This window comes from Propithecus coquereli, unplaced genomic scaffold (assembly GCF_000956105.1).
Source record: "Propithecus coquereli isolate 6110/MARCELLA unplaced genomic scaffold, Pcoq_1.0 Scaffold377, whole genome shotgun sequence".
Taxonomy (NCBI): domain Eukaryota; kingdom Metazoa; phylum Chordata; class Mammalia; order Primates; family Indriidae; genus Propithecus; species Propithecus coquereli.
This window is the reverse complement of record NW_012149474.1, coordinates 693,240-718,819: the sequence shown is the minus strand read 5'-3', so window position 1 is coordinate 718,819 and position 25,580 is coordinate 693,240. Positions and strand designations below refer to the sequence as shown.

Genomic DNA, 25,580 nt, shown 5'->3' with positions numbered 1-25,580 from the left:
AACTGCCTTTGGGGTTTGGGGCTTCCTTGTCTCGGGCAGCGTGGTGGTGCTTAGCAAGGTGTGACTTTGCCGTCTGCGGCCCGACCCCGGCCTGCCGCTCGGCTCCCACCGAGTCTGTGTGGCGCACGTGAAGGAAACCTGCACCCCCTCTGCCCTCCATGCAGTGAGCCCAACCTGCTCGTCCGCGCTTGTAACCAGCTGGGCCAGTTCCTGCAGCACCGGGAGACCAACCTGCGCTACCTGGCCCTGGAGAGCATGTGCACGCTGGCCAGCTCCGAGTTCTCCCACGAGGCCGTCAAGACGCACATCGACACCGTCATCAACGCCCTCAAGGCAAGTGCTCCTCCTGGGGCGTGTCCGCTCCCGAGCAGGTGCCGCGGGCAGGCCTGTGAGAGTCGGGGGGGTGCGATGCTTCCTGTGGACACAGACCCTCTCCTTGGGACTGAGTCGGTGTCACCTGGCGCCATCACCGCTCTGCCTTGAGGTCCTGCCACGGCTCAAGGCCACACTGCCCATGACAGATGGAGTGGCCCAGCTGTCCCGTTAGGCTGCCCACTGAGTCTCTGTGGCGGCTCCGTCCCTGCTGTGGAAAGGTCGTGATGGGTGGCATCTTGCACACAGTAGTCCTGACAAATAGTTCAGTAATAGAAACGGTTCTTTCTGGTAGAAGGAACATTTGGTTCTTTTTATCTCAAGAAAACGCCCCCTTTGTGAAGGAAAATTCACTCTTTGAAGGATTAAGATCCCAGAGTTAGAAGAGCCCAGTCCAAGTTCTCTGTTCCCATCATATGCCCTTGGAGTCCCTGAGACGGCCTTGAGGGCTTGTCACAGGTGGTCCAGCACACACCGCGTCTACCTCAGTCTTGACTGTCGGCGCGGGAGGAGACCGAAGGCAGAGGAACTTCACGTCCCTGGTTCTAGCCCCAGCCTCACAGCTGTGGCAGAGCAGGTCCCACTCTGCCCCTTGGTGTCTACGTGCAACTCACGGATGTTTTGGGTGGTTATTTTGGGCTTTTTGTTCATTTATTTATTTCTGTAGCGATGGGTCTCACTATGTTACCAAGGCTGATCTTGAACACCTGGGCTCAAAATCTTCCCACCTCCGCCTCCCAAGGTGCTGGGGTTGCAGGCCTGAGCCGCGGCGCCCAGCCTGGCTGCCTGTTTTGAACAGGAGGCTGTTGAAGGGCTTTGGCGCCTCGAGGCTCAGCCGACACTAGTCTGCGTGTGGGCGTCGCCCAGTGCTAGTGGCGCCCACTCTGCCCTTTGCTGGGGACGTCCAGTGACTGCGGTGGCAGCTGGCAGGAGCCTTCCCCGGACCTGCACTGGTGCTCCTCAGGCACAGCGGTGCCGTGTAGCCTCTGCAGGTCTCGCGACACGCTCTTGGGAGGGGCGCGAGACCTGCCTTGTGACAAGCTCCCTGGCAACTTGGGAGGAGCTGGTCTGTGACCACACAATGGAGGGGCCTTGATGACCACACCAGGCTCTGTGCCTGGGCCTCAGAGAAGCTGGCTGTGAGGAGGGAGGAGTGAGCAGATGGAGTTCTGTTCTGGGCCGTCCAGATCCACTTGGTCCAAGTGCAGAGATCGAGGGGGGCGAGTGAGTCGGGGTGAGGGGCGGCCTGTTGGCTTCCTGGACACACGATGAGTGAGGGAGGGCGGGGTGGGCATTGGGACAGGCTGCCTGCCCGTGTGGGTTGGAGCGTGTGGATTCTCGTGCTGGGGGCCACGTGTGCTGCAGTGGGTGCGATGACGTCCACGAAGCCTTGCTCTGCCGTGCAGCCTTTCACTCTGCCCCTCGTTCCCCAGACCGAGCGGGACGTGAGTGTGCGACAGCGGGCCGTGGACCTGCTCTATGCCATGTGTGATCGCAGCAATGCCCAGCAGATCGTGGCCGAGATGCTGAGCTACCTGGAGACAGCCGACTACTCCATCCGAGAAGAGATTGTGAGTCCCAATGGCCTCGTCCGAGTCCCCTCCTGCCACAGTGTGACGGCAGCTGTGGGTTCCTTCGTGTGTCGTGGTTGCATTCCCCAGGCTGGGCGGGGGCCTCCTGGGTATCAGGCACAGGTCCCTTGGCCTCAGCTTTCCTGTCTTCACAGTCATGGAAGCTCCTCCCACTGTTAGTGGCCGTCCTGACTGCTGTCCTTTCAGTGTGATGACCCCGTGTGCGCCAGGCCTGAACCGGGCTGCAGTGGTCTGTGCTGAGTTCTTTGCTGGACGTGTTTTCTCTGTATTTCTCGACATCTCTAGGAAGGAAAGACTCTGAGCCGTAGGTTGGCTCCAGTGTTAGTCTTGTTGTCTGCGAAGTAAGTACGCACACCTGCCAGGTGTTGAACTTCAGCAGGCTCTTCTGTGCAGGACGGAGCGTAACCCGCAGTCTGAGGGAAGAATTCTCAGTGGCCTCATGTCAGCAGAGAAGAGGCCAGAGCTGTCTTTGGTGCGCACCCAGGTCTGGGTGACTTCTCAGTGATCACCACTGTGATGGTGGACGGTGGGATGTAAGTGGGTAGGCCGCGGGCCAGTCGGTCTGCATTGGCAGACGGGCTGCTTGCTGTCCTGCCACCAGCTGGGGCACAGCCTCTCCATCGTAGGAAAACTGTTTTCTTCCTTTCGTTTTCCTTTTCCTTTCCTTGGCAGAGACAGCCCATTTTCTTTTTTTTGGAGAGACAGAGTCTTGCTCTGTCGCCCAGGCTGGAGAGCAGCGGGGTGATTGGCATTCACTGCAGCCTCGAACTCCTGGGCTCAAATGATCCTCCTGCCTTAGTCTCCTGAGTAGCTGGGACTACAGGAGCAGGCCAGTGTGCCCAGCTAATTTTTAAAATTTTTTTGTAGAGACGGGGTCTCACTATGCTGCCCAGGCTGGTCTCGAACTCCGGGCCTCAAATAATCCTCCCGCCTCTGCCTCCCCAGGTGCTGGGGTTACAGGCCTTAGCCACTGTGCCCGGCCTGAAGAGCATTTTCCTATTTGTCTTTCTGAGAAGCAAACACAACTTGGGGCCTCCTCGGGAGCTTTGCAGAGTGCTGGCGTTGAAGCTGGCCGTGGGTGACGGGCTTGCCCTGTGCAGGCGTGTGTGGTCGTGTCCGGTGAGACTTGTGGGTTTTCAGTGGTCTTTTACTTTGCTCAACCCTTTTGCGCTGAGGGGTGTGGTTACCGCCGCCGTGCTTCAGCGAGTCCCTGCAGCCTGCCCCAGCAGAGCAGGAGCTTCTTGGAGGTGCCTCTGGAGGGGACTGCTGACCCTGGAGTGTGGCTTCAAGGGCAGGCCTCGGGGGTTCAGTGTAGGGCAGGGGTTGGGCAGGTGGCCTGTCCACCTCAGCCGGTGGTCTGATTCTGGCCTGGCTGGGGCAGTGTGGCCTGGTCTCAGCACCTATGGTGGGTGAGGCTGGCATTGGGGACAGCATTCACAAGAACCTGCGTGTTGTCTGGGTGTTCCCAGTGTAGTCTTGTGCGTTGGTCAGCTCAGCGTCTGCTCAGGTTCCCTCTGACGAGTACCTGTCCCCATCTGCTCCACCCGGGTGAAGAGTGCGACACTCACTGTCCCAGGATACTGAGCCCACCTGTCCGTCCAGCCAGGCGTGTTAGAACATGTTGTCTGTGGTGGTGCTGGGTGCTGGGTCTCTAGACCTGGACCAGGCTCACTCCTGGCCCACAGGGCGGGCGTGTCTCCCTCCATAGAGGGACAGATTGTGAGCAGGACTGTAGGTCTCTGTGTGCAGAGCCTGGGGATGGCTGGAGGGAGCACCCCATACCTGGGGGCCTCCAGGCCTGGAGGACTTCCTGCAGGAGGCAGCAGTGGCAGCTGAGGGAGGGAGGATGGTGGTGCCGAGGCCACTGGGAGGGCAGGTGGGGGGCAGTGGGGACACGGCTGGTGTGACTCTGAGGGCTCCTGAGTGCACAGCTGTGGGCTGGGGCGGGGCTTGAAGGCAGCGTCTTTCGGAATGATGCTCTGGCAGCGGCACGGGGTCAGTTTGGGGGCCGCGGCTCCGGGCAGAGGATCTAGGGGCACAGTTGAGGGCACGGGAGGGCTGGCTAGAAGGAGTGGGTAGGACGGCGGGCGGGGGGTAAGAAGCAGAGGGTCTCCCTGAAGAGTGAAGGGAAACATGCAGGGCCCAGGGAGGTAGCGTTTGAGGGGAGAGAGGAAAAAAGCAGTCCCCAGGCGAGGTCTTTGAGAAAAGCGGGCCAGAGCAGGGTGACTCTCCAGAGAAGGGTGGCCAGGGCCCCCCCCCCCCGGGGGTGTCAGAGCGGCCGCTGCCCTGAGGGCTGGGGCTTGGGAGGGGGAGGGCCTGCGGTGGGAGCTGCCTCCGCCATGGCCTGGGGATGGCTTCTGTGAGGAGCGGCACCGCTGCCTGCGCGAGGCTCTCGTGTGCTTTGGTGCACTTGGCTCGGCCTTTCTGTGTCTCTTCCGGGCAGTCGTGTAGCCTTCCTCGGTGAAGTCAGCGACTGAAACATTTCCAGGTTCATGGGCTCCGTTGGAAGCCCGGGAAGAGCTTCCCACGTCCCGAGCTTCTATAGAGACAATTGGTCCTTCTGAAGCCCCCGCTCTGACTCTGGGTGACAGCGCGAGCTTGCACGGCTGATGGCCCACGGGCACCCCTGACCGGCTGCCCCCGCAGGTGCTGAAGGTTGCCATCCTGGCCGAGAAGTACGCGGTAGACTACGCCTGGTACGTGGACACCATCTTGAACCTGATCCGAATTGCTGGTGACTACGTGAGTGAAGAGGTGTGGTACCGTGTCATCCAGATTGTCATCAACCGGGACGACGTGCAGGGCTACGCCGCCAAGACCGTGTTCGAGGTGTGGCCCGTCAGGGGCAGGTGGGGGATCCCCAGCTGCATGACGGTGCAGTTTCCGGGGATGTCCTGGGCCCTCTCGCCACGCTTGGAGGTCCTGGCGCGGCTGCCGACGCCTCGCAGGGCTCAGTGTCTCCTCACCTGACTCCCACACTCTTGGCTCTCGAGGGCCTGTGCCGTACTCCGAGTGCATGAACGCACCGTGCCACGGGGTCCGTGTGGTGGGTCTTGCCTTCTCTGTCACAGGTAGCAGCCAGCTAGGGAGCATGTGTGCCTGTGGGGTGCCAACACCCCGTTCCTGGAGCAGGGACCTGGCCTGAGCCTCAGCTCCTCTCTAGCGTGGGCCTGATGTCCCTCCTGTCACAGCTGCTGCGGGAAGCAGGGTGGGGGCTTAGACCAAGGAAGCTCTGGGGGGCTCACGTTGACGTACAGCACACCCACGCAGAAGTGCCCACCTGCTCACCACGTTCCTGGTCTCATAGGCTCTGCAGGCTCCGGCGTGCCACGAGAACCTGGTCAAAGTGGGCGGCTACATCCTGGGGGAGTTTGGAAACCTGATCGCTGGGGACCCAAGGTCCAGGTAAGAGACTGGGGAAGGATCCCAGCTGGGCCTGCCGGGTGGGTCCGGCAAGGCCCCTCCTGTTCTGGGTTGACATCTTGTTTTCCTGCAAGTGATACAGGAACAGGATTGTAGTTGACGGTAGAGAGACGTGGTCGAATGGCCAGCGTTGTCGGAGGGGGACGTTTGCAGTCAGATCTGGGACTTGAAGTGGGGCCTCACGGGTCTGGTTCGGGGAGAGCTCCTCTCCCGCGCCCCTGCCCAGCCAGGGCGTGCGGGCAAGAGGAGCCGGGTGACAATCTCGTCCCCCGCCATGCCGTCCCTGCCCCCCAGCCCTCTGGTCCAGTTCAACCTGCTGCACTCCAAGTTCCACCTGTGCAGCGTCCCCACCCGGGCGCTCCTCCTGTCCACCTACATCAAGTTCGTGAACCTCTTCCCGGAGGTGAAGACCACCATCCAGGACGTGCTGCGCAGCGACAGCCAGCTGAAGAACGCGGATGTGGAGCTGCAGCAGCGGGCCGTGGAGTACCTAAGGCTCAGCACCGTGGCCAGCACCGACATCCTGGTAGGCAGGACTCGCCCGCCACACGTGGCTGGAAGTCGCTGCGTGCCCCCAGCCCACCTCACCACGGGGCCACATCAGTGTCTGGGCTTTGGAAGCAAAGGGAGCTCTGGACCAACCTGTCCCTTTGTTCTTCCTGACAAGGCGACCGTCCTGGAGGAGATGCCACCATTCCCAGAGCGCGAGTCCTCCATCCTGGCAAAGCTCAAGAAGAAAAAGGGCCCAAGCACGGTCACGGACCTGGAGGACACCAAGCGGGAGAGGAGCGTGGACGTGAACGGGGGCCCCGAGCCCGCACCGGCCAGCACCAGCGCTGCGGTGGGTCCCTTGCCTGCTGCGCGCCCAGACCCCTCAGGCCCACCCCAGGTCGGGCCAGCAGAGCATTAGCCTATCAGGGAGAACCGTTCACCCTCACGGCTGCTGGGCTCAGGCGCCCTCTCCCGCACTCGGCTCTGCATCCCCTGTCCAAGCCCGGCTGCTGCACCTGGGCCAGCATCTGCCTGCCGGCCGTGTCTTCCAGGCGTCCTACTCTGCGTGTCAGTGTGTTTTAGGGGAAGTGGTCACTCCTCTGCTCAGGACAGCCTGGCGTGGGAGGCCTGCGCACCCGCTTTGTTGGTGAGAGCACACTCACCTTGCCCTGTCCGGAGGTTTTCTGCAGTGGGTTGGGTTACAGCTGATTCTCCATATGCGCGTGACATGATGAGAATATTCACGGTAATGGAAACGTCCTTCGTTACTTGTTGGGTGAGAAGTGTCGTTTTGAGAGTTGCATTTTTGTTTCCTTTTCCTCCGTAACTGGGGTGGCAACTCGGTGTGAGCAGGCTACTGGCTGTCCTGTCAGAGCTTCACTCTGCACGCCGGCCGTTGTCGCCAAGACCCCTGCCTAGGAGGGCCCCCGTCTGGGCTTTCTGCTCGTCCAGTTACAGGGAGCCCTGGAGGGACTTGTTCCCTCCCCAGGATGCTGGCCCGGGGGGCGGGCGCTGGTAAATGCCGCTAACCAGTGGCAGGCGGCCCTTCGCCAGGACAGGCCCCCGTGGCCACATGTGCCACACGCAGAGAGACCACAGCCCGGGCAGTTTGCTCGTCAAGAGGGCATTTCCATCTGAACCCTGGAGCTCCTTGCCGGGGGTAGGGGGCGACTCGTGCCCCTGCTGACCGCGGTGCAGCCCCTGGCCGACAGAGGCCAGGCCGTGACGAGGCCTGTATTCTCCAGAGCGCGACAGCTCGTCTCCCTTCTCCCCTTCCCAACTCGGGGTCCTGGGCGCAGCGCCCAGCCCACTGCCGTCTCCCCGCGGTGCTCTGATCCGTCCTGAGGCGCTGTCACATCTGCCTTTCCGGTGCCTGCTCAGGGGCTTCCTGCAGCTTGAGTTCCGTGATGAGTCAATTTTGGAGCGAACCATAAATGCACGTTTTCTCCCGCTGTCTTCCCTTTGTGCCCGAGCAGTTCAGTGGGAGGCCAGCTCTGCGGATGCTGTAGTGTTTCCTCACGTGCTGCCCTCGAACCCGTCCTGTGGGACGCCAGCAACCAGGCGCCTCGCGGTGTAGCCTCCATCCGTCCTCAGTCCGTCTCTCCCTCTCTTTCGGGCATCGTGACGCTCCAGTTTTGAAGAGGTCACGGAGGTCTTCCTGGTGGCTTCAGAGATTCTGTTGATGGATTGGGCCAGCAGAGCGGCGTGGCTTTCTGGAGGCAGAGTGCGCGTCGAAGGTTTGCTTACGCTGTGCCAGGGCAGGGACCTTCCCAGGGACACTGGGTGGCAGCTCCTCTGTGGGGTCCAGGCCAGGGAGAAATGGCAGCAGCTCTGCCCGGCTCCAGGCCAGGGTGGCTGCGTGCGGAGGGAGACGCAAACCCTGCAAGGCTGGTGTGCAGGGCTGCCTGTCAGCCAGCTTTCGGCAAGGTCGCCTTGAAGCCTTCCAGAAACCTGACTGCTTGTCCCGACCCGGGCAGGGTGCTGGGCTCTTTCGTTCCTCTCAGAGGCTCCGACCTCATGAGGAACACAAAGGGGCTTTGGCAGCTGCTGTGACAGTTGCCGTCAGTCTCCCTTCACTGGGTCCTTGACTTGTCTCTTATGTGGCCCTGAGCCATGAGGTGTGCATGGGCCCCAGGCCTTTGGCCGCACACAGGCTTGTCTGGGGAGGTCCAGCGTGGATGTTGCGGGGGGCCTGGAGCTCAGCTCTGGCACGTGTGTGGCTTAGGAGGAGTCAGACGGAAGTTCCCGGTGGGGTGTGAGCAGGAACTGCGCCCGGAGCAGGTGTGAGGGTCCAGCAAGACTGGACTTGGCAGTAAGGTGCCTCCGTGGAGTCTCTTCAGGGTGAGTTCGGTTGGGTTTCTGACTTCAGGCTGCAGGTCCCTCCGGACCTCCCTACACTGGCGTCGTTTTAAAATGCAGCACGACACCCTGACTTTGCATTTCTGTGAGGTGGCCTTAGGGTCTAGACTCAGATGATTATAAACCGATTTTTCACTTTCGTGGATGTCCAGAGGGACACTGAAAAGTCATTCGAGGTGAGTCTTCAAGACAGGTGTCTCACGTCTCTGGTTGTTGCCGGTGAAGTGCCAGGAGCATCCCGTGATCACGGTGGCAGTCGACCCCACACCCCTCCACAGTGCTCGTAGCTGGGGGGGTCCCGTGAACGGCTTCGGGTGTGTCAGTTTTGTGGGGCCTGTGGAATATATCCTAGTAAGTTCGTTGCTTTTTTTCATCTTTTAAAACCTATTTTAAAACCTATTCTCGTGACAGAAGCATACATGGTCTTGTTTCTGAAACCGTACGTTTCTTATTGATCTCTTTCATGGTAAAAACTGTTTCATAACTTTTTTTCCATTCAAATAACATTTGGGAAAAAATGTAGGCTATTTTTCTAGTTGTGTGAAATTGGGACTAATCTTTTAAGTGCAGTTATCTTTAGGCTCCACTCTGGGGTGCACTTGCTTCCAGGAAATGGCGCTCACACCCGTCGCTCACTGACCTGGTGTGGGCCGGCCGTGTGGCCGCCATGGGGAGGCCGTGTGTGCGTGAGCTGCCTGGAGTCAGCAGGCCCGGGTGCTCCATGCTGACACTCTCCTTCCTTCCTTTCCAGTCTACACCCTCTCCGTCGGCAGACCTGCTGGGTCTGGGGGCTGCCCCTGCTGCCCCTGCGGGCCCCCCACCCTCCTCTGGCGGCGGGCTGCTCGTGGATGTGTTCTCAGACTCTGCCTCCGCGGTTGCGCCTCTCGCTCCTGGCTCCGAAGACAACTTCGCCAGGTAGTTGGGTTTCCTGAGTCCTGGAGGTGGGACTGGTGCCCTGAGCTCCCTGACTTCTGTGGGGCCCACAGCCGGCTGGACAGAGGTGGGCAGCACTGCTCCCTCCCCTCCCGGGTTACTGCTTGGGAGAGACCACGGGAGCTGCCATTGTGTGGCTGGGTCTGCTCTGTAACTCCCCACCCTTGCCCTTGCTCGTGGACTGCCGCTGTTCATTACGGAGTGACCATTTCGAGAAGGAAAAACAAGGTAAAAGAAGCCACATGGAGGCAGGCGCAGTGGTGGCGCACGCCTGCAGTCCCAGCCCTTTGGAGGCCGAGGCAGGAGGATCGCTTGAACCCAGGAATTGGAGGCTGCAGTGAGCTGTGATGATGACACAGCATTCCAGCCTGGGCAACAGAGCGAGACTCTGTCTCAAAAACACCACGAAAGGGGCAGCCACATGGGCTGGTCGTCGGCAGTGCCTGTCTGTGCAGTGGCGTTGGAGCCTGCCCTTCGCCTGTTCTCCGGCGTTTGTAGCTGTTTCTTCTACCCCTCGCCCCTTTCCAACCTGATTTAATGTTCCGTCTTTGCCTTCTGGGTTCCCATCCTTTTGGTTTTTTCAAAGGAAACATTCTTTAGTTAGTCAATCGAGGATCCCCCCATATAGCCCTTGGCCCGCGCATGGCCTGGACCTTCCTGTCGGGGCGTCTCTCCTCCTGCCCAAGTCCGCAGGTGTCTGAGCACCTCTGGGTTTGCCCCGGCCTCTTTGTTCCTGTGTCTCCCGTCTTCAAAACACGAACGTCAGACCGTTCTTCCCTCTTTCTGTCGGCTGATCCTGTGCATTCTCCTCCCTGCCGTCTGCCCTCATCTGTCTGCTTGTTTCTAAGTCAGGCTGGAGGTGTGAGGGGTCCCTGACCCCTGTCCCCCTGCCCTGCCAGGAGCTCGGGAGCAATGGCTCTCTGTCCCCGGTTGTGAGGACCACAGTGGAATTCTTGTGGCTTTAATTTTTTTTCCAGTTTCCTTGTATTTGTTTCGACCACTAATTATTTCCTACTGTTGAAAATGATGTAGGAAGGACAGGTTTGGTGCAGGTTGCCTCTCTGGCTGAAAACAGACTTTTTACTTGTCTTAGAATGGCTGCATTTGAGATTGAAAAGCACCACACGAAGCCCAGGTTTCAAGGCCCTGGCAGTGGCCACTGCCTGCTGTCCTGTAGGGACAAGCAGGGGCTGTCCGAGGCACCGGGAGACCATCCCGGGCAGGATGCATGCCCTCCGGTGCCTGCCTGTCTCTGCGAGGCTGCGCCAGAAGCCACACTTGGCCCTTGCGCCCTCCTCAGTTGGTGGTGCTTCTCCCAGGTGGCCAGCCCAGTTCCCCAGCGTCTGGCACGTGCTGGAGTGTGGCCATCCTGGCTCCGGTCTGGCTGCAGGGCCAGCGGGGCCATCCGGGATCTGGTGTGCACTTGACGTAGGTAGAGGTGTGGATGCCCTGCACAGGCACAGCTGGCGCTGTTGCAGGATGAGGAGGCTGCATCTCCACTGCCTCCTGCAGTGGGTTTATTTGCCCCCAACTTCCTCTGGGTCAAACCGTAGTGGAGACGACCCTTTAAAAAACAACCAGCTAAAGACATTGACTGCAAGGGCTTCTCAGTCCCGTAGCGGGTGATCAGCAAATGCCCTTCATGTGTCCTTGACAGATCTCAGTTTAAAGGGGCTTAGTCCACACCAGGTGTGTAAACTGGGCCCTGTGTGGCGTCTGAGCCAGCATGGGTGGGGCAGCGACTCCAGGGCAGCTGAGCCCCGGGTGCAGCAAGCGCTTGGACCTCTCCCGCCGGCTCTTGCCTGGCCGCTTCTCCTCCTCTTGTGTGACAGTGGCCTCTGTGAGGTCCCTGGGAGACATGGCAGCACGTGTCCTTAGATGCACTGTGGAACACTGTTCTGTGTGTCGGATGGACTGCTTTTTATTTCATGAATCTTTTTGCGTGGCTACAGCTGGATGGAGGCCTGGCCAGTTGTGAGGGGGTGCTGTGGCCTTCAGCGGGGCGTGAGGTGACTGGGGTGGGGTGGAGTGGGCAGCACCCCTTCGAGCCCCGTGGGTGTGCCGAGGCCCCCACGGCATCTTCCGCCATCGCTCTGCGCCATCTCTGTTGCTGCTTCCCCTGTCGTCTTCCTGAGCTGCTCCAGGCCGCCCTGCCCTGACTTCCAGACTGTGAGGTGCTGGCGAGCTCGCCTGCAAGCCAGCAGCGCTGAGATCGGGGAGGGTGCGCCGTGGCAGGAAACTTGGCAGAGCCAGAGCGAGTGCAAGCGCACATGGAGACTTCCAGGTGTGGGCCGCCGCGTCAGAGCCTCTGTCTCTCAGGCGGGGAGGGGCCCAGCGCTGTGCCCTCTGCACGCTGCCAGCCCCACTGCCTCACCCCGGGCTGCGCCTGGTCCTGACTGGCCGCACTCCCGTCTCTGCGCTGCGCTTGCTCCCCAGTGCCCAGGCAGGGCGCATGGGAGGGCGCAGGCTGCCTGCCCCACCCCTTGTCTCCTCTGGACCCAGTTCACTGTGTAGTTGCCCCTTATGTTAGAGGAGGTCAGAAAACCTTTAAGTTCTTCTGAGGTAAACACAAGCAAAAACCAACAAATGTTATTTTATTTTTCCTTAATTCTATGTGGTGTAGACAGATGCCCTTATAGTGAGCAAAATCCCGGGTTCTCTGTGCAGCGTCAAGACTGACTGTGCACTGAGGAGGCTGGGGGAGGCGCCCGGCGCCCAGCGGGGCCCAGCTCAGGGGCAGGCCGCTTGCCATACGTGGCATGTCCACGGGGGTGGCCGGGGTCCGGTGCTGAGGGCCCCACCTGGAGGGGCGTGTGGTGCCTGGTCCGTCCAGAGCACGTGCGTGTCATGCCCGTCCTGTCCAAGTCCGTGAGGAGCGTTGGCTGTGGACTAGCACTTTCAGGAAAAGTGGCTGGACCCAGGGACCTCATAGGTCTCTCCCGGGCCGCCTGTGTCCCCGGCTGCGCTCACATTCTGTCGCTGGTGGCTGCTTGCTGTGCTGGTCTTGGGAATAATTTTCTGCTTTTTCATTCCCTCCTGTCCCATAGAGGTTTTTCCGGCCTTAGTTTGCTTTTCCAAACAACCCGTGTATTTCAGCAGGTGGCTTTGAGTGACGCATATACTATCCCTTCTCCCCTAGGTTTGTTTGTAAAAATAATGGTGTGTTGTTTGAAAACCAGCTGCTTCAAATTGGACTTAAGTCTGAATTTCGGCAGAATTTAGGTATGTGTTTTAATTACTTCATTAAAACTTCTCTTAGAAATTAGAGGAAATTATGAGAAAATATTTGCAGATCTTGTACTGATGTGGGACTGGTATGCAGAGTATGTAAAGAACTCCTCCAACTCAACAGCAAGAAACCAGCCCAGTTAAAAATGGGCAAAGGATCGGAGAAGACATTTCTCCAAAGACATGCAAATGATCAATAAGCCCATGACAAGGTCCTCAAAGTCACCAGTCAGCAGGGAAACGCAAACCAAAACCACGGGAGATGCCACCTCTGGCCTTAGGATGGCCGCAGAGGAGCGGGATGGGGGTGGAGGAGTTGGAGCCCGTGCTCTGGGGCGTGTGTGATGGAGAGCTGCTGCGGAGACAGCGTGGCGGCTCCTCAGAAAATTAAGATAGAATCACCACATGGTCCAGCAATCCTACTTCTGGATGTATCCCCAAAAGAATTAAAAGCAGGGTCTCAAAGAGGAGTCCGCACACCCCTGTTCAGTGCAGCACTGTTCACAGCGGCCAGGGTGGCAGCAGCCCAGGTGTCCGTGGGCAGATGAGTGGTACACGAAACGTGGGCTGTCCGTGCAGTGGGACAGTGTTCAGCCTTAAAAAGAAGGAACTCCTCGCTGGGCAGTGGCTCACGCCTGTGAGTTCCAGCACTCTGGAGGCCGGGAGCCAGACCTGAGCCTCTTAGAAAAGGACAAGAAGGGGGCAGGAGGTTCTGACTCAGGCTATGAGCCTTGAGGACACTGCTGAGTGAGACAGGCCAGACACAGAGAGACAAGTGTGTGAGGGGTGTTCATGAGGTCCCCAGAGCAGGCGGGTCTGTGGAGACAGGGTGGATGTGGCCCCCGGGGCTGGGGCGGGGGCGGGCAGGGAGTTAGTGTTTACCTGGGACAGAGCTTCAGTTTGGGAAAATGAGAAAGTTCTGGAGATGGGTGGTGGTGATAATCCCACAGTGTGAATGTGCTTAATGCCACTGAACTGTATGCTTAAAAATGGCTAAAATGGTAAATTGTAGGTTATGTGTATTTTTCCACAATTTAAAAAAAGAAAGGAGAAAACCTTTTGAGGGAGCAAAAAGCCCTCCGAACCCCGGGGGCTGCTGCCGCAGCGGCCGCTCTGGGCCGTGGCCTCTGCCTCCTCCCAAGCAGGAGGGCTCCTTTTTTTCTGCTGTGAAAACCAACGGGAGAGTGTGAGAGGAGGGGAGAGGTAGACACCTGCCTCCAGGTGCCTTCTAGGAACGTCGCGAGGGTTGGCAGAGTAATGCCCAGATGATGTCATTCTATTCCTGATGTGATAAGGCATTGAGCTCTCGGCCATGACGACATCACCTAGGTTTTTGTTTTTTAAATCATGGGAGGAGTGATGACAAACTGTCCTTTTCAGAATATTTGCGGTTTCCTTTCCTTTCTGAATTCAAAGGGTGTGAAAATGTTCACAAAGACTTTTGTAAAGATTTCTACTGTGGTATATGTCATCGAACCTGGCAGTGCTTCCTCAGTGTGGGCCTGCGCAGAGCTGATGACCCGGGTGCGGTGAGGCTCAGCGTGTGCTGGTTCTGAAGGGCAGTCCCCGGCCGGGCAACTCCCATGCTGAGCTGTGTGGACGCAGGCCCAGCGGGGCCGCCCTGGGAGGAGGCGGCCTGGGAGGAGGCGGCCTGGGAGGAGCAGGTGTGGGTGTCCGTGTGCTGCGGTCACAGGCCGGGGCCTCCCCAGAGACGGTGCCTGCAGGCCCCGCCAGGTGTAGCTGAGCCTCCCAACCTGGCATCTGTTGGTTCTTCCCTGTGGACACCGTCCTCGTGTAGGTGCGTAGGAGGAAGCCGCAGGAGAACGGTGTCCAGGGCAGTCCCTGCTCCCAACTTTGGCACGCTTTTTTTGAAACCACAAAAAATTTGTTCTTAATTTTAACAACAATCATAGATCACAGTAATTAAATTCAGCTGGGCTTACAGGGGCTCTTTTGTTTTCAATATTAATACTGCTCAGGATAATATCGTCCGGGATAAATCCTTCAGGGTGAGTATGAAATGATGTGTGTGAAATAAATTGTTTTTGTTTCCTCCTAGGTCGGATGTTTATATTTTATGGTAATAAGACCTCCACGCAGTTCTTGAATTTTACTCCAACGTTGATCTGTCCAGATGACCTTCAGTCTCATATCCTTGGTCCCAGCCCCCACAGACACATAGTAATTTGGGGTTTAGAGGAGGCTTTTGAGGAAGGTTTTTATTCTTGTTTTTGTTTTTGCTTTGGTCAAAATAGCAGAATAATTCCAGATGCTGCAGTGATCGTCCATATTTGAGAGTCGAGTTTTGATAATACATCTGAAAACAACATGCATGTGTGTGTTCCCCGTTCAGCTGGCTAGTTGGAGGCACTTTCTTCTTCAGCTTGTTTCAGTTCTCTCGTGGCTTTATCTTTGGTCCCTTGGGAACTTTGGTTTCCTTCTCTGCCAAGTCTCTCGGGTGGGCTGTGGGCGCAGAGCGTGACGGTACCGTCTGGCGTGGAGCCCTCCACGCCCGGGCAAGCTTGTGTCTGTTTCTGGCAGCTCTTTGTTCGGACTGCAGGTTTGTCTCTCAGTAAATATCGGAAATGTTGTTAGAACGTTCCCAGCTAGAAGATGGGAAAGCTGACACCAGTGATGCTGTCCAGGTATCTCTTCCTTCGAGGATAGGTCCCCCAAGTAAAATTGGCATGAAGACCCCAGCTTGGCCAGAGAAGGCAGCGGCTTCCCTTGGGATTCATGGTCAGAGACAAGTGTGGAACAGCGACCTCCTGACCACGGGCCAGTCCACATTCATTTACGGTGAACGTGTTTACACGCAGACTGTTTAAAGCCGAGTGTTTCAGAACCATTATTAAAAATACATGTACGTGGTATCAGCTGTAGCAAAGGCTTTGTCCAAGGTCAGGAGCGGGAGCCCTGACTCTGCAGAGCCCCACTCGGCGTCTCTCCCTGGAGGTCCACGGGGCTGCCCGGGAGCGTGGGGAGGCACCAGGCCCAGCAGCCTCATGGCCGCTCCTTGCTGGCCTCCTGGGTCCAGACTGGCAGTAATGGTCGTTTCTTCGCGGGGTGGGGGTGTTATAGACAAGCCCTTTTTTTGACAAAGTAGGGCAGATTCTCTTCTGATTCACATAGTGCTCGAAAGCCTGTTCTAGAATCCTTCAAGTTGTCTTGCTGTAATACTGAGTGTTAGTTTCTGCTAACAGCAGCAGAAATCTATACCAAGTTCCATAGTTGAGGTTCGTAAAATGAAAACAAATAAGTAAAATAGCCAATATATAACCTAAGCAACTTTTTAGAAGGGTCATTTTGGTAGTAATGAGATACAAACGGTATTTCGTGGATTGTCTGGTGGTGGGACGCAGCGGGGTGGAGGGCAGGGCTGGGCGATGCATGCAGCCAGCCCTCCTCCCTCATGCGGCCGCAGACCTGTGGTGGGCACTGCCAGCACTCCAGCTGCTCTCCGCCGCTGCGGCTTGCTCAGCCTGGCCCTAAGTGCCAGTGTGGCCTGGACTCCTTGACGCGCACACGTCTGAACCTGCAGACCAAGCCTGTGGACCCGACCGTGGATGGCGGTGCCCAGGTGCAGCAGGTGGTCAACATTGAATGCGTGTCCGACTTCACAGAGGCGCCGGTCCTCAACATTCAGTTCAGGTAGGTGCTGTCGTGGAGTGCGTGGGCACCTGAGCTGGGCCTAGGAGCTGCTAATCCTCACGGAGCCTCGGTATCCCTCCTGAACACAGCTGTACACGGATGCAGCGTCAGCTCTCTGGAGCATAGGACGTGGGGGAGCAACTCCAGCCAGGACTCCGGGTGGCAGGACGGTCGTGCCCACGGCAGGGCTTTGGGTGCCGCGCTGTGGCCGGGCAGCTGGGGGATATTTCTGAGCCCAGGCTCTTCCTGCTGAGAAACAGGGGCCCGCCCCACGGCGTGGCAGACAGCCAGGCCCCGTGCCACCCACTGGGCTCAGCCTGGAAAGATGGCTGCAGGGCAGATGGTGGCAGCTGGTCTCCTCCAGACCCTGGTCCACGGTGTGGTCTTTTTGTGTGGTTGTACTCAAATTGTATGCTCCAGTTTGCTTATTTTCTTTTTTTTTTTTTTTTTTATGAGACAGCGTTGCTGTCCTGCTTAGCAGTGTGATCAATAATGTATACACACTTTTGAGACAGAGTCTCACTTTGTTGCCCGGGCTAGAGTGAGTGCCGTGACATCATCCTAGCCCACAGCAACCTCAGACTCCTGGGCTCAAGTGATCCTCCTGCCTCAGCCTCCCAAGTAGCTGGGACTATAGGCATGCGCCACCATGCCCGGCTAATTTTTTCTATATATTTTTTGCTGTCCAATTAATTTCTTTCTATTTTTGGTAGAGATGGGGGTCTCGCTCTTGCTCAGGCTGGTTTCGAACTCCTGACCTTGAGCGATCCACCCGCCTCGGCCTCCCAGAGTACTAGGATTACAGGCATGAGCCACCGCGCCCGGCCAGTTTGCTTATTTTTCAAAAACACAAGTGTTTTGTGTTGCTACCATTCATTACTTTCAGATGACGACAACACGGTGTTCACAGTCAGCCAGATCCCTGTTGCATGTTTGCAGAGTTAAAAATGTTTGGAAAAGCACATTTTCAAACATTAAAAATATGGAGAATTTAAGACTGTGTGCTTTGCAGAATTTGGGGAAATAGACGTGCAAATTTTTGTTTCATTCTGTAGACAGTTGCTTTTTTTTAGTCTTTTCATGGGGAAAAAATAACCCACACGATTGACAGACTTGGGCTTCCAGGAAACAGATTACTGGGAGAGGCGAAGCCACGCAGGTGTCCTACAGGGCGTCTGTGGCCCGTCTGCTGGGAGGAGATTCTGGGCTGCACGTGGCAGGGTGGGGGCTCGAGGCTTGGTCCCCCTTAAAGTGGCCGTTGGTGGATGGGGATGCCTTTCACCCGTGGCCTTTGCCTGGCCCCTGAGGATGTACCCTCTGCCCTCCGCAATGCGCCACTGCTGCTCGCAGGTATGGCGGCACCTTCCAGAACGTGTCTGTCCAGCTGCCCATCACACTCAACAAGTTTTTCCAGCCCACGGAGATGTCGTCTCAGGACTTCTTTCAGCGCTGGAAGCAGTTAAGCAAGTAAGAGGGCGGGTCCCGAGGGGCGGGGGTGGGGGAGGGGTCCACTCCACGCTGCGGTCTCATCTCCGGCCGGCCCAGAATACTCAGCTTTGTCGTCGCTGCTCCCAGTCCACAGCAGGAAGTTCAGAACATCTTCAAAGCAAAGCATCCGATGGACACAGAGATCACTAAAGCGAAGGTGAGGGCCTGTGCCGGGGTGTCCTCAGGCAGGCGCTGCCCGTGACCCGGTGCGACGTCTCGGTCTCCTGCTTCTTTTGGACAGATTATTGGATTTGGTTCTGCGCTTCTTGAAGAAGTTGACCCTAATCCTGCCAATTTTGTGGGGGCTGGCATCATACATACCAAAACCACCCAGATTGGATGCTTGCTGCGCTTGGAACCCAACCTGCAAGCCCAGGTCAGGCCTCTTGGGGAAGCGGCTGCACTTAGCTGATGTCTCTTTACTCTGTGCGACCTATACACAGCGGGGTGTGTGGATCTAAGCGTAGTCCGATCAGTCTCATCACCACCCTGTCAACCACATAACGTGTCCGTCACCCAGAAAGCTCCCTCACGTCCCAGCCTGCCCCAGTGGCGACCAGCACAGAGCGGACTGGGACCCGTGTGCTCAGCCTGTTGCTCGCGGCTGTTGACGCTCCCCTGTGCTGCTGCCTGTGCCGGCCTCCACCCTCCCCCGCCAGTGCTGCTCCTTCTCCCGGAGGAGCCCGACATGTGTCCAGCTCTCCTGCCAGACACCTGTTTTCACGTCACTTGGGTAGTGTCCAGGAGAGCAGTTGCCACCTGCTCTCCACCTCCGGGCAGGTGCGTGGTTAGTGGGGTGAGGAGCTGCCAGGCTGCCCCCAGGGTCGCCGTGCCATTTGAGGCCGTGTGAAGTCCCAGTCACCCGCGCTCGCCAGCACTTGCTGTCATCCGACTTTCCCATTTCCTCTATTCATAGCCCATGTGGTGCTCAGGCTGCGCCCTGTGAGCCCTGGCTGGGCTGACCTGCTGTGCTCTCTTGCAGATGTACCGGCTCACACTGCGGACCAGCAAAGAGACCGTCTCTCAGAGGTTGTGCGAGCTGCTGTCGCAGCAGTTTTGATCGGCGAGGATGGAAGACCAGGCCGTGCGCGTGTGCGCTTTCATCATCTCTGCCCATTGTCTCGGTGACCATCTTGCACATAAGCACCCTGTCCGCGTCCCGCAGCGCACGGTCTCCCGGCCGCTCTTCCAGGCCCGTCCCTCGTGGGCCGCCCAGGAGGAGAGGCTCAGCCCTGCAGGGGCCGAGTCCGGAGGAGGGAGTGTGGACCCTGGGATCAGTTTTTATAGAAATCAAGACAGTTCTGTGGTTAAATCTTCAAATTAAAGGGAGGTTAGAAGTTTGAACGGAAGTGGGAATTTTGTTGAGATTTTACTGAAATGCCGCTGCTCTGTTGATCATCTGCGCTCTGATTTTCTGAGCGTGGCAGCGCACGACCACTGCGCTGGTCGTGAGGCTGACCCTCAGCTACGTGGCTGTCCTTGCGGGTGGCCCCTGACGGGCCGGGCAGCACGTCCACTCAGGGCAGGGCCCTGGGAGGAGGGCATAGCTGTCCTTGTGGGTTTGCTGCTGCACCAGCTGCAGTTTTTCTGGGGCAGGATTTTAACCTAGAACCTAGAAACATTTGTTTTTAATGATGCTCCTGGTGAAAGCGCCTTTCCTGGCCAGGTCTAATTCTGTTCTCTTTTCCCAGCACCAGTGTTCTTGGGGGTGTTCGTAATGTTCTGACTGTTTGAGACCTTAACTTCGCAGTTTTGGGGCAGGAGTGTGCCGGGTGGCTCCGGAGGGTGCACACGTTGTTCCCCTTTTGGTTTCAAATGAGTATGCTGTCCCCACGGTGTGCCTGAGGACCTGGAGGTGTGCTGTCCCTTGCCCTGTCGAGGCAGGTCTGCCAGGGCCACGGGGTGGAGGAGGGGAACCTCTGTTTGGCCGGGAAGCAAGAGGCCGTGTGCAGGGACAGTGGCCCCAGACTCGAGCCACGCGGAACACGCTGCCCGCCGGTGGCCCAGCTCTCACCTGTCTTTCTGGCCCTGGCACCCGGGCTGCCCGTCTGGCACCTTGAGACAGGGGAGTGGAGCAGGGTTAAGAGGCCTCAGGAGCAAGGCCAGTGCCTGGGATTGGCGCAGACACAGATGGGGCTGGTTTGTCCTAAATACACGCAGCTGTCACCAGCAGCTGAGGACGCTGAGGAGGCGCGTGGGCACCGAGGTCAGCTCCTCCGTTGTCTGAGCAGCTTCTCTCTGCCTGACCTGCCCTGGAGGAGTCCACAGATGTACAACCTCAAGGGACATGGAGGGTGAGTGGTCACATGCGTGAGGTCTTTGCTCTGGCTGTCAGCCTGCTGCAGTGCGGGTCCTGGGGCAGCTGCAGGGGCTGCAGCCCACTCAAGGTCCCAGTGGCCCCCATGCCATGGGACCCACGTTTCTGTGTGGCTCATATTCCAGTGTGTTGGACTTGGGTCAGAGGGTGACAGTATCAGAGGAACCAGCACCGACTATGCTGGCCCTTCTATGTCCCGTGGAGGCTGTGGTCAGTGGCTGTGCCCCTGTACCATGGCCCACACCAGCCACAGCCCTGGGCTTGTCTGTGCAGCCAGAGTGATGTCCCAAACTGCCAGACAGTACTCTGTCCCCAGTGTGTGCTCATGCACCACCGTCTGGGCCGAGGGCACAGCCAGGCCCGCATGGTGTTTGCTCACAGGCCACGAGCAGCTCGTGGATGGTGTCCTGTGTTGTCAGCCCCTCCCTCAGGCAGAGGAGAGGCCTTCCCTGTGCGCTGCTCCGGAGGAGGTGCCCGTCAGTACAGTGTGCTCCATGTCAAAGAAAAATAAACGCTAGAACAGTGACCTGGCTCATGGGCGTTGTCTTTGGGGGAGAAAACATCCTATGTAAACCTCACAGACCCTGGGGGCTGTGTGAGGCGCTGGGTCCTGATGACCCCAGAGTGTCGCCTGCCCCGGGTGGCCTACCTTCAGCATGTGGGCTCACGGGTGGCAGCACAGAGTGACCTGGTGTTGCTCCACCCATCTGATTCTGGGCATTTGGTTGAGGCTTCTGGGCCATGGACCCTCGCTCTGCATTATGTGCTGGGGTGCAGCACCCTGGGGTTCCTTCCTGGGAAGGAGCCTGCTGAGTCACGCATGATGCGAGGGGCCCCTGCCTGGGCAGCCTCTGACTGGCCCGGCCCCTACAGGGAGCAGGAAGGGCTCCTAGGGGCAGACCAGGGAGGGTTGCCCTCAGAGGATGGTGGGCTTCAGTGGAGACTCTCGGGACAGACTTGGGCAAGGGAGGGGAGGGGCCCAGGGCCAGAAGTGGTGTCCCTTCCCTGCCCAGCCCCACTTGGGGCACAGCCCCGCCCAGGTCCTGGAGGCCGATGGGTGCAGATGTGAGTTGGGTTCACTCCTGAGGGGCTTGGGGGGTGGTGAAAGCAGCACTCAGAGACCAGTCTCTCTGCTTGACGGGAACCCGTTTATTTGCACTCTTTGTGGGCGGCACTGGTCTCCTCCTGGGTGCTGGCGGCAGCCCCTGCCTGGCTCTGAGGAGCCACTCTTCTCTGTGTGGTATGTACCTGAACCTCTTGCCCCTCCTGTCCCTGCTCGGGCCACCTCCCACACCTGCCTGATCTGCCCCAGTGTCTGCTTGGGGGGCTCCACTCCAGGGGCTGGTGCTGGTGGGGCTGGGTGGCTGTAGGCAGAGGCTGGGAGTTGGTTTGGATGGTGGGCAGGTGTGGCCGGGAGTGCCCTGTGGTCCCCCGTCCTGCCCTGCTGGGTCAGGGTCTGCAGGAGTGTGGCTGGTTCGAGCCTCTGCCTAGAAACCCCTCCCACAAAGGTGAGCCGTGTCCGAGGGCCCTTCCAAGGCTGCACCTTGTGACCAGGAAAGGGGCTGCCAGCACAAGCCTGGGAGGTGGCGGTGGCGGTGGCCGTGTTTGTCCTGGTTTTCAACCTGCAGCCCTGCACACCCAGGAGAGTTAGCAGTGTCCCTCCTAGTCCCTGCAGCCCTGGGGGCTACACCCACAGCTGCTGAACACCTGCAGGGTGAGCACGAGCCGCTCGCTGGGTGCACTGGGGTCTGGGCAGGGCAGCTCGAGCTGCCGCGTGTAGGAGCTGAGGGGGTGGCAGCAGCCGCAGTGGACGTCCACCTCCTGGGTGTCGATGTTGAAACTGCCGAGAAGCCAGGGTGGGGCAGGGGTCAGGGTCAGGGCTGCCTCAGGGGTGCCTGTTCCCAGAAGGCCCCCCTCCCCAGGCCAGCTCTGGATATGTGGACACCAAGTCCCCAGGTGAGGACCTCCCCAGCCTGCAGGTGCCAGGGCAGGGTGTGGCAGACAGGGTGCGGAGTGGCCGACCTGACCGGGCAGCACATGCCTGGGTTGGAAGTGGGCCTGGGCGTGGTGGATCTGCCCTGACCTCTGCCACGGCTCCACTACTGGGCACCTCGGGGACCCACTTCCCGTGGTGGGCTCTAGCTCAGGCCCACCCTGGATGCAGGGCAGGCTCCTGCTGGCGGGCTCACCTGGCAGAGGAAGCACAGACACCCTCGCAGCGGGTCATGGTCACGTTTGCTGTGCATCCCTTGAACGTGATCTCCTCCTGATGTTCCTGCACACTGCAGGCCCCTGGGAGCCGAGAGGCCGGTCAGAGGTGCCCGGGGCACACAGTTCAGCTGGTGACTGGGGCCCCTGCCTGCCTCTGGACACTCTCCTGCCCCGACTTCTACCCTTTCGGCTTCCCACCGAGCTCAGTCCTCAGCTCTGCACAGGAGCAGAGCCTGACAGTCTCTCAGATTGTGTTTTTTTCCTCACAGTTGCTGCACTGGAGTCCCTTGAGGCTGAGGATTTCTCAGAGGATACTAGGTGCTGAGCCCTGAGCCTGCTGAGCTACCCTGGTTCCCTGTGCCCCTTCCTGGGCCTGGACTCCGCCCTGTGAGCACGGGCGTCTCCAGTTTGCTGGACCCAGGACCTACGGGGGGTGAGGACAGGGTGTCAGTGTCCCCATAGGGGGCAGGCAGTGCCCCAGGAGGTCCTTGTACCCCAGCCTGGGGAGGACAGAAGCAGACCATGTCCCTTGGTCTAGGCTCAGGGAGAGGGTGGGGTCCAATGCAGAAGGACCATGACAGACAGCCTTGGTGAGAAACCCCGGCATGTGGGCAGCACGTAGCAGGGTAGACAGTGGCAATGCTGGTATTAGAAACTACCAGTGTGGGCCGGGTGCGGTGGCTCGTGCCTGTAATCCCAGCACTCTGGGAGGCCAAGTCAGGAGGATTGCTTGAGCCCAGCAGTTCAAGACCAGCCTGGGCAACAAAGCGAGACCCCATCTCTGCAAAAAATAGAAAAATTAGCCGGGCGTGGTGGCACATGCCTGCAGTCCCAGCGACTCAGAAGGCTGAGGCAGGAGGATTGCTTTAGCCCAGGAGTTGAAGGCTGCAGTGAGCTGTGATGACACCACTGCACTCCAGCCTGGGCGACAGAGTGAGACGTTGTCTCAAAAAAAAGCAAAAACAAAGTAAAAATGTAAAAAAACACTGCAATGTAGAACTTGGGTTAAAAAGTTTAGAAAAATACCTGGACAGAGATATTCTGTCCATATCCCCTCCCCTGGCTGCAGCCAAGTTCACTGCTTGACAGCAGAGAAGGAAGGCTGCTTGGAGTGCTTCCTGCCCCACTTCTCTGCGAGGGCTTTCTCCAGAAGGTAGGGCCCTGTTGCCCCAGTGGTCCTCCCCTCCTGGCCACTCCTGTGCCCTCACCTCTGCTTCCTGGGGCCACCTCCCCAGAAACAGCCTATACCCAAATCCTTGTCTTGGAGAGACCCAAGCTAAGACTCTGTCGGCCTACACAGGTGAGGTGTCACCCACAGGAGACACTGCAAAGCTGACAGTTGTGTTGCTGGGACGTCCTGCCTGGGTGAGGCCTAGGCATATGAGGGGAGCCAGTCCCTGGGTGGGTGCCGTGGGAGGAACACAGGGTGGGTTTGGGCAGCTGCTGCCACTGAGGCAAGGCCTGAGGGTATGCTCTGTCTCCAGGGAGTCCATGACCTGGGGGCAGTGGACTTGCTCATGGGCAGGAGGGCACAAGGAAGCCAGGAGGAGCTATGGCCATGATACCTGGGGAGAGCCCCTACCGAGACAGCGAGCCTGCTAACCAGGCCCAGCTCTACATGCAGCAGGTCAGCTGGGAGAGGCACGAGGTGCACTCAGCTCCTTCCCCTCTCTGCACCCAGTGGTTGCACTGCCGGAGCCCCAGGGCCCCGCCAGCCCTAACATCCTCTGAGCGCCAAAAGGGGTGGCTGCGGAAGGTTCTTGGGGTCGATTCCCAGCAGGGGGGACAGGGGCACAAGTGAGCCAGTGGAGGAAACAGACCATCAAGGCCCAAAGGAGCCCAGCTGGGTGGCCAGTACCTGTTTGCAGGGGGTCCTGAAGACCAGAGGAGAAAGGACCTGGAGCCACATCGAGGAGGCCTGACACAGGCCTGCAGACGTGGGCAACATGGGATCCTGGGTGCATGCTGAGGCCAACCCTATACAGCAGGTGAGGCGTGCAGAGCCAAGGCCAGGAGGAGGCCAGGCACCAAGCACCCGTGATGGGCGGCAGAGGTGACACTTACCAGATGTGCTGGGTGGAGGAATGACCGGAGAAGAGGAGGAGGCAGGGGCAGATGTGCTTCCATGCGGAGTGAAGGAGGTGGTTGTGAGCGTGGAGGTGGGCACCTGGGTGGGGCTCGGGTGCCTGGTGGGGAAGGACGTGGCTGGAGGACTTGGGGTTGCCGTCAGGCCCAAGGTGGAAGACAGTGAGCCTGCCATGGGGACCTCGGTGGAGAGAGAAGTGATACGCAAGGTTGTGGCCTGAGAGGAGGCTGTGGAGGAAGTGGGGGTGTGGGCCGTGGTCCTGGGTGTGGAAGGAAAAGCAGTGATGCTGAAGGCTGGGCGGTGGGACTCCGTGGGAGACACAGGCAGGGTAGGCATGAAGGATGGAGCAGAGGGGGTGAAAGCCAGGGTGCTAGCGGGCGAGGGGGAGGACCTTGCAGCAGTGGAGGCAGAAAGGGAGGAAGGGAAAGGGGAAGTAGATGTAGACTTAGATGTAGTAAGGGACACACTGGAGAATGTGGTGCGGGAGCTAGAGCTCAGAGTGAGGGTGTGCACGGGAGCAGACATGACAGCGGAGGATGTGCCAGCAGAGAAGAAGGACGTCCAGGTGGCAGGCTTGGGGGAGAAGGCCTGAGGAGACACAGAAGATGGGGTCGGGCTGCTGGTTGGCAGAAGGGTGGGAACGCTGGTCCTGGGAGACAATGGAGAGGAGTGCAAAGGATTAGGTGGAGAAACAACAGTGGTAGAAGCACTGGGAAGCAGGGCACCCGAGGAAGGAGAAGATGAAACAAGAGGGTTCCAGCTGGAGTTCTGGGGCATTGAGGAGGAAGGAAATGAGACGAGGGAGGGGGAAGTAGAGGTTCTGGCTGTGCCAAAGGAGGTCTGTGCTTGGGTGGTCCCAGTGAGTGATGTAGGCGTCTGGGTGAGCCCTGTGGGCTTCAGAGATGTCGATGGAAGCGTGGTGGCCGTTGCCTTTGGGGTGGAGGCGGAAGTGGGTAAGTGTGAGTGGGCTGTGGTGCTGCGTTGGTGATTGGTTGGAGTGACCGAGGAGGTGGACGATGGTGGAGTGGTAGTGGGGAGTGTGGTCTCGGGGTGTGTAGGCGTCGGCTGGGAGCTGGTTGTCTTGAAGGAGGTTCCAATGGGAGGCCCCGTGGAGTGTGGAGTGGAGGAGACTGGGGCGGAATTAGGGGATTGTGTGGTGCGGGTCGTGTGTTGACCGGTGCTGGTGGCTGTTGTGGTTTGGACCATGTGGGTCGCAGTTGTGAGGGTGGTGAGTCTGGGGGTGATGGTGGTGGAAGAAGATGGGGTAGCCTCGTGGTGGGTTGTGGAGAAGCGTTGTGAGTGCTGAGTGGTCGAGGTTCTGGCTGTGCTGAAGGAGGTCTGGGCTTGGGTGGTCGCACTGAATGATGTGGGCGTGTGGGTGGGCCCCGTCGGCTTCAGAGATGTCGATGGAAGCGTGGTGGCCGTTGCC

General features: G+C 58.8%; 2 protein-coding genes across 5 annotated transcripts in view; one reads left to right on the top strand and one right to left on the bottom strand.

The window, feature by feature from the left end:
* Nucleotides 1-20,374, top strand: part of AP2A2 (adaptor-related protein complex 2, alpha 2 subunit) — an 83,093-nt gene extending 62,719 nt beyond the window's left edge. For all 4 annotated transcript variants that reach the window (XM_012651996.1, XM_012651995.1, XM_012651994.1 and 1 more), the window contains 14 exons: nt 165-333; nt 1,806-1,943; nt 4,611-4,793; nt 5,272-5,369; nt 5,682-5,913; nt 6,055-6,228; nt 8,989-9,152; nt 12,310-12,392; nt 14,458-14,547; nt 15,926-16,049; nt 17,400-17,516; nt 17,625-17,694; nt 17,779-17,913; nt 18,520-20,374. In XM_012651996.1, the coding sequence (XP_012507450.1) occupies nt 165-333; nt 1,806-1,943; nt 4,611-4,793; nt 5,272-5,369; nt 5,682-5,913; nt 6,055-6,228; nt 8,989-9,152; nt 12,310-12,392; nt 14,458-14,547; nt 15,926-16,049; nt 17,400-17,516; nt 17,625-17,694; nt 17,779-17,913; nt 18,520-18,597 (1,855 nt within the window). In that variant the 3' untranslated portion in view covers nt 18,598-20,374. The remainder of the gene's footprint in view (nt 1-164; nt 334-1,805; nt 1,944-4,610; nt 4,794-5,271; nt 5,370-5,681; nt 5,914-6,054; nt 6,229-8,988; nt 9,153-12,309; nt 12,393-14,457; nt 14,548-15,925; nt 16,050-17,399; nt 17,517-17,624; nt 17,695-17,778; nt 17,914-18,519) is intronic.
* Nucleotides 20,375-21,516: 1,142 nt separating this feature from the next.
* MUC6 (mucin 6, oligomeric mucus/gel-forming) overlaps nt 21,517-25,580 on the bottom strand; it is a 25,068-nt gene continuing 21,004 nt past the window's right edge. Inside the window, exons 30-33 of the mRNA XM_012651933.1 lie at nt 24,130-24,251; nt 22,412-22,489; nt 22,044-22,146; nt 21,517-21,694 (exon numbers count right to left, since the gene is read on the bottom strand). Of these exons, the coding sequence (XP_012507387.1) occupies nt 21,517-21,694; nt 22,044-22,146; nt 22,412-22,489; nt 24,130-24,251 (481 nt within the window). The remainder of the gene's footprint in view (nt 21,695-22,043; nt 22,147-22,411; nt 22,490-24,129; nt 24,252-25,580) is intronic.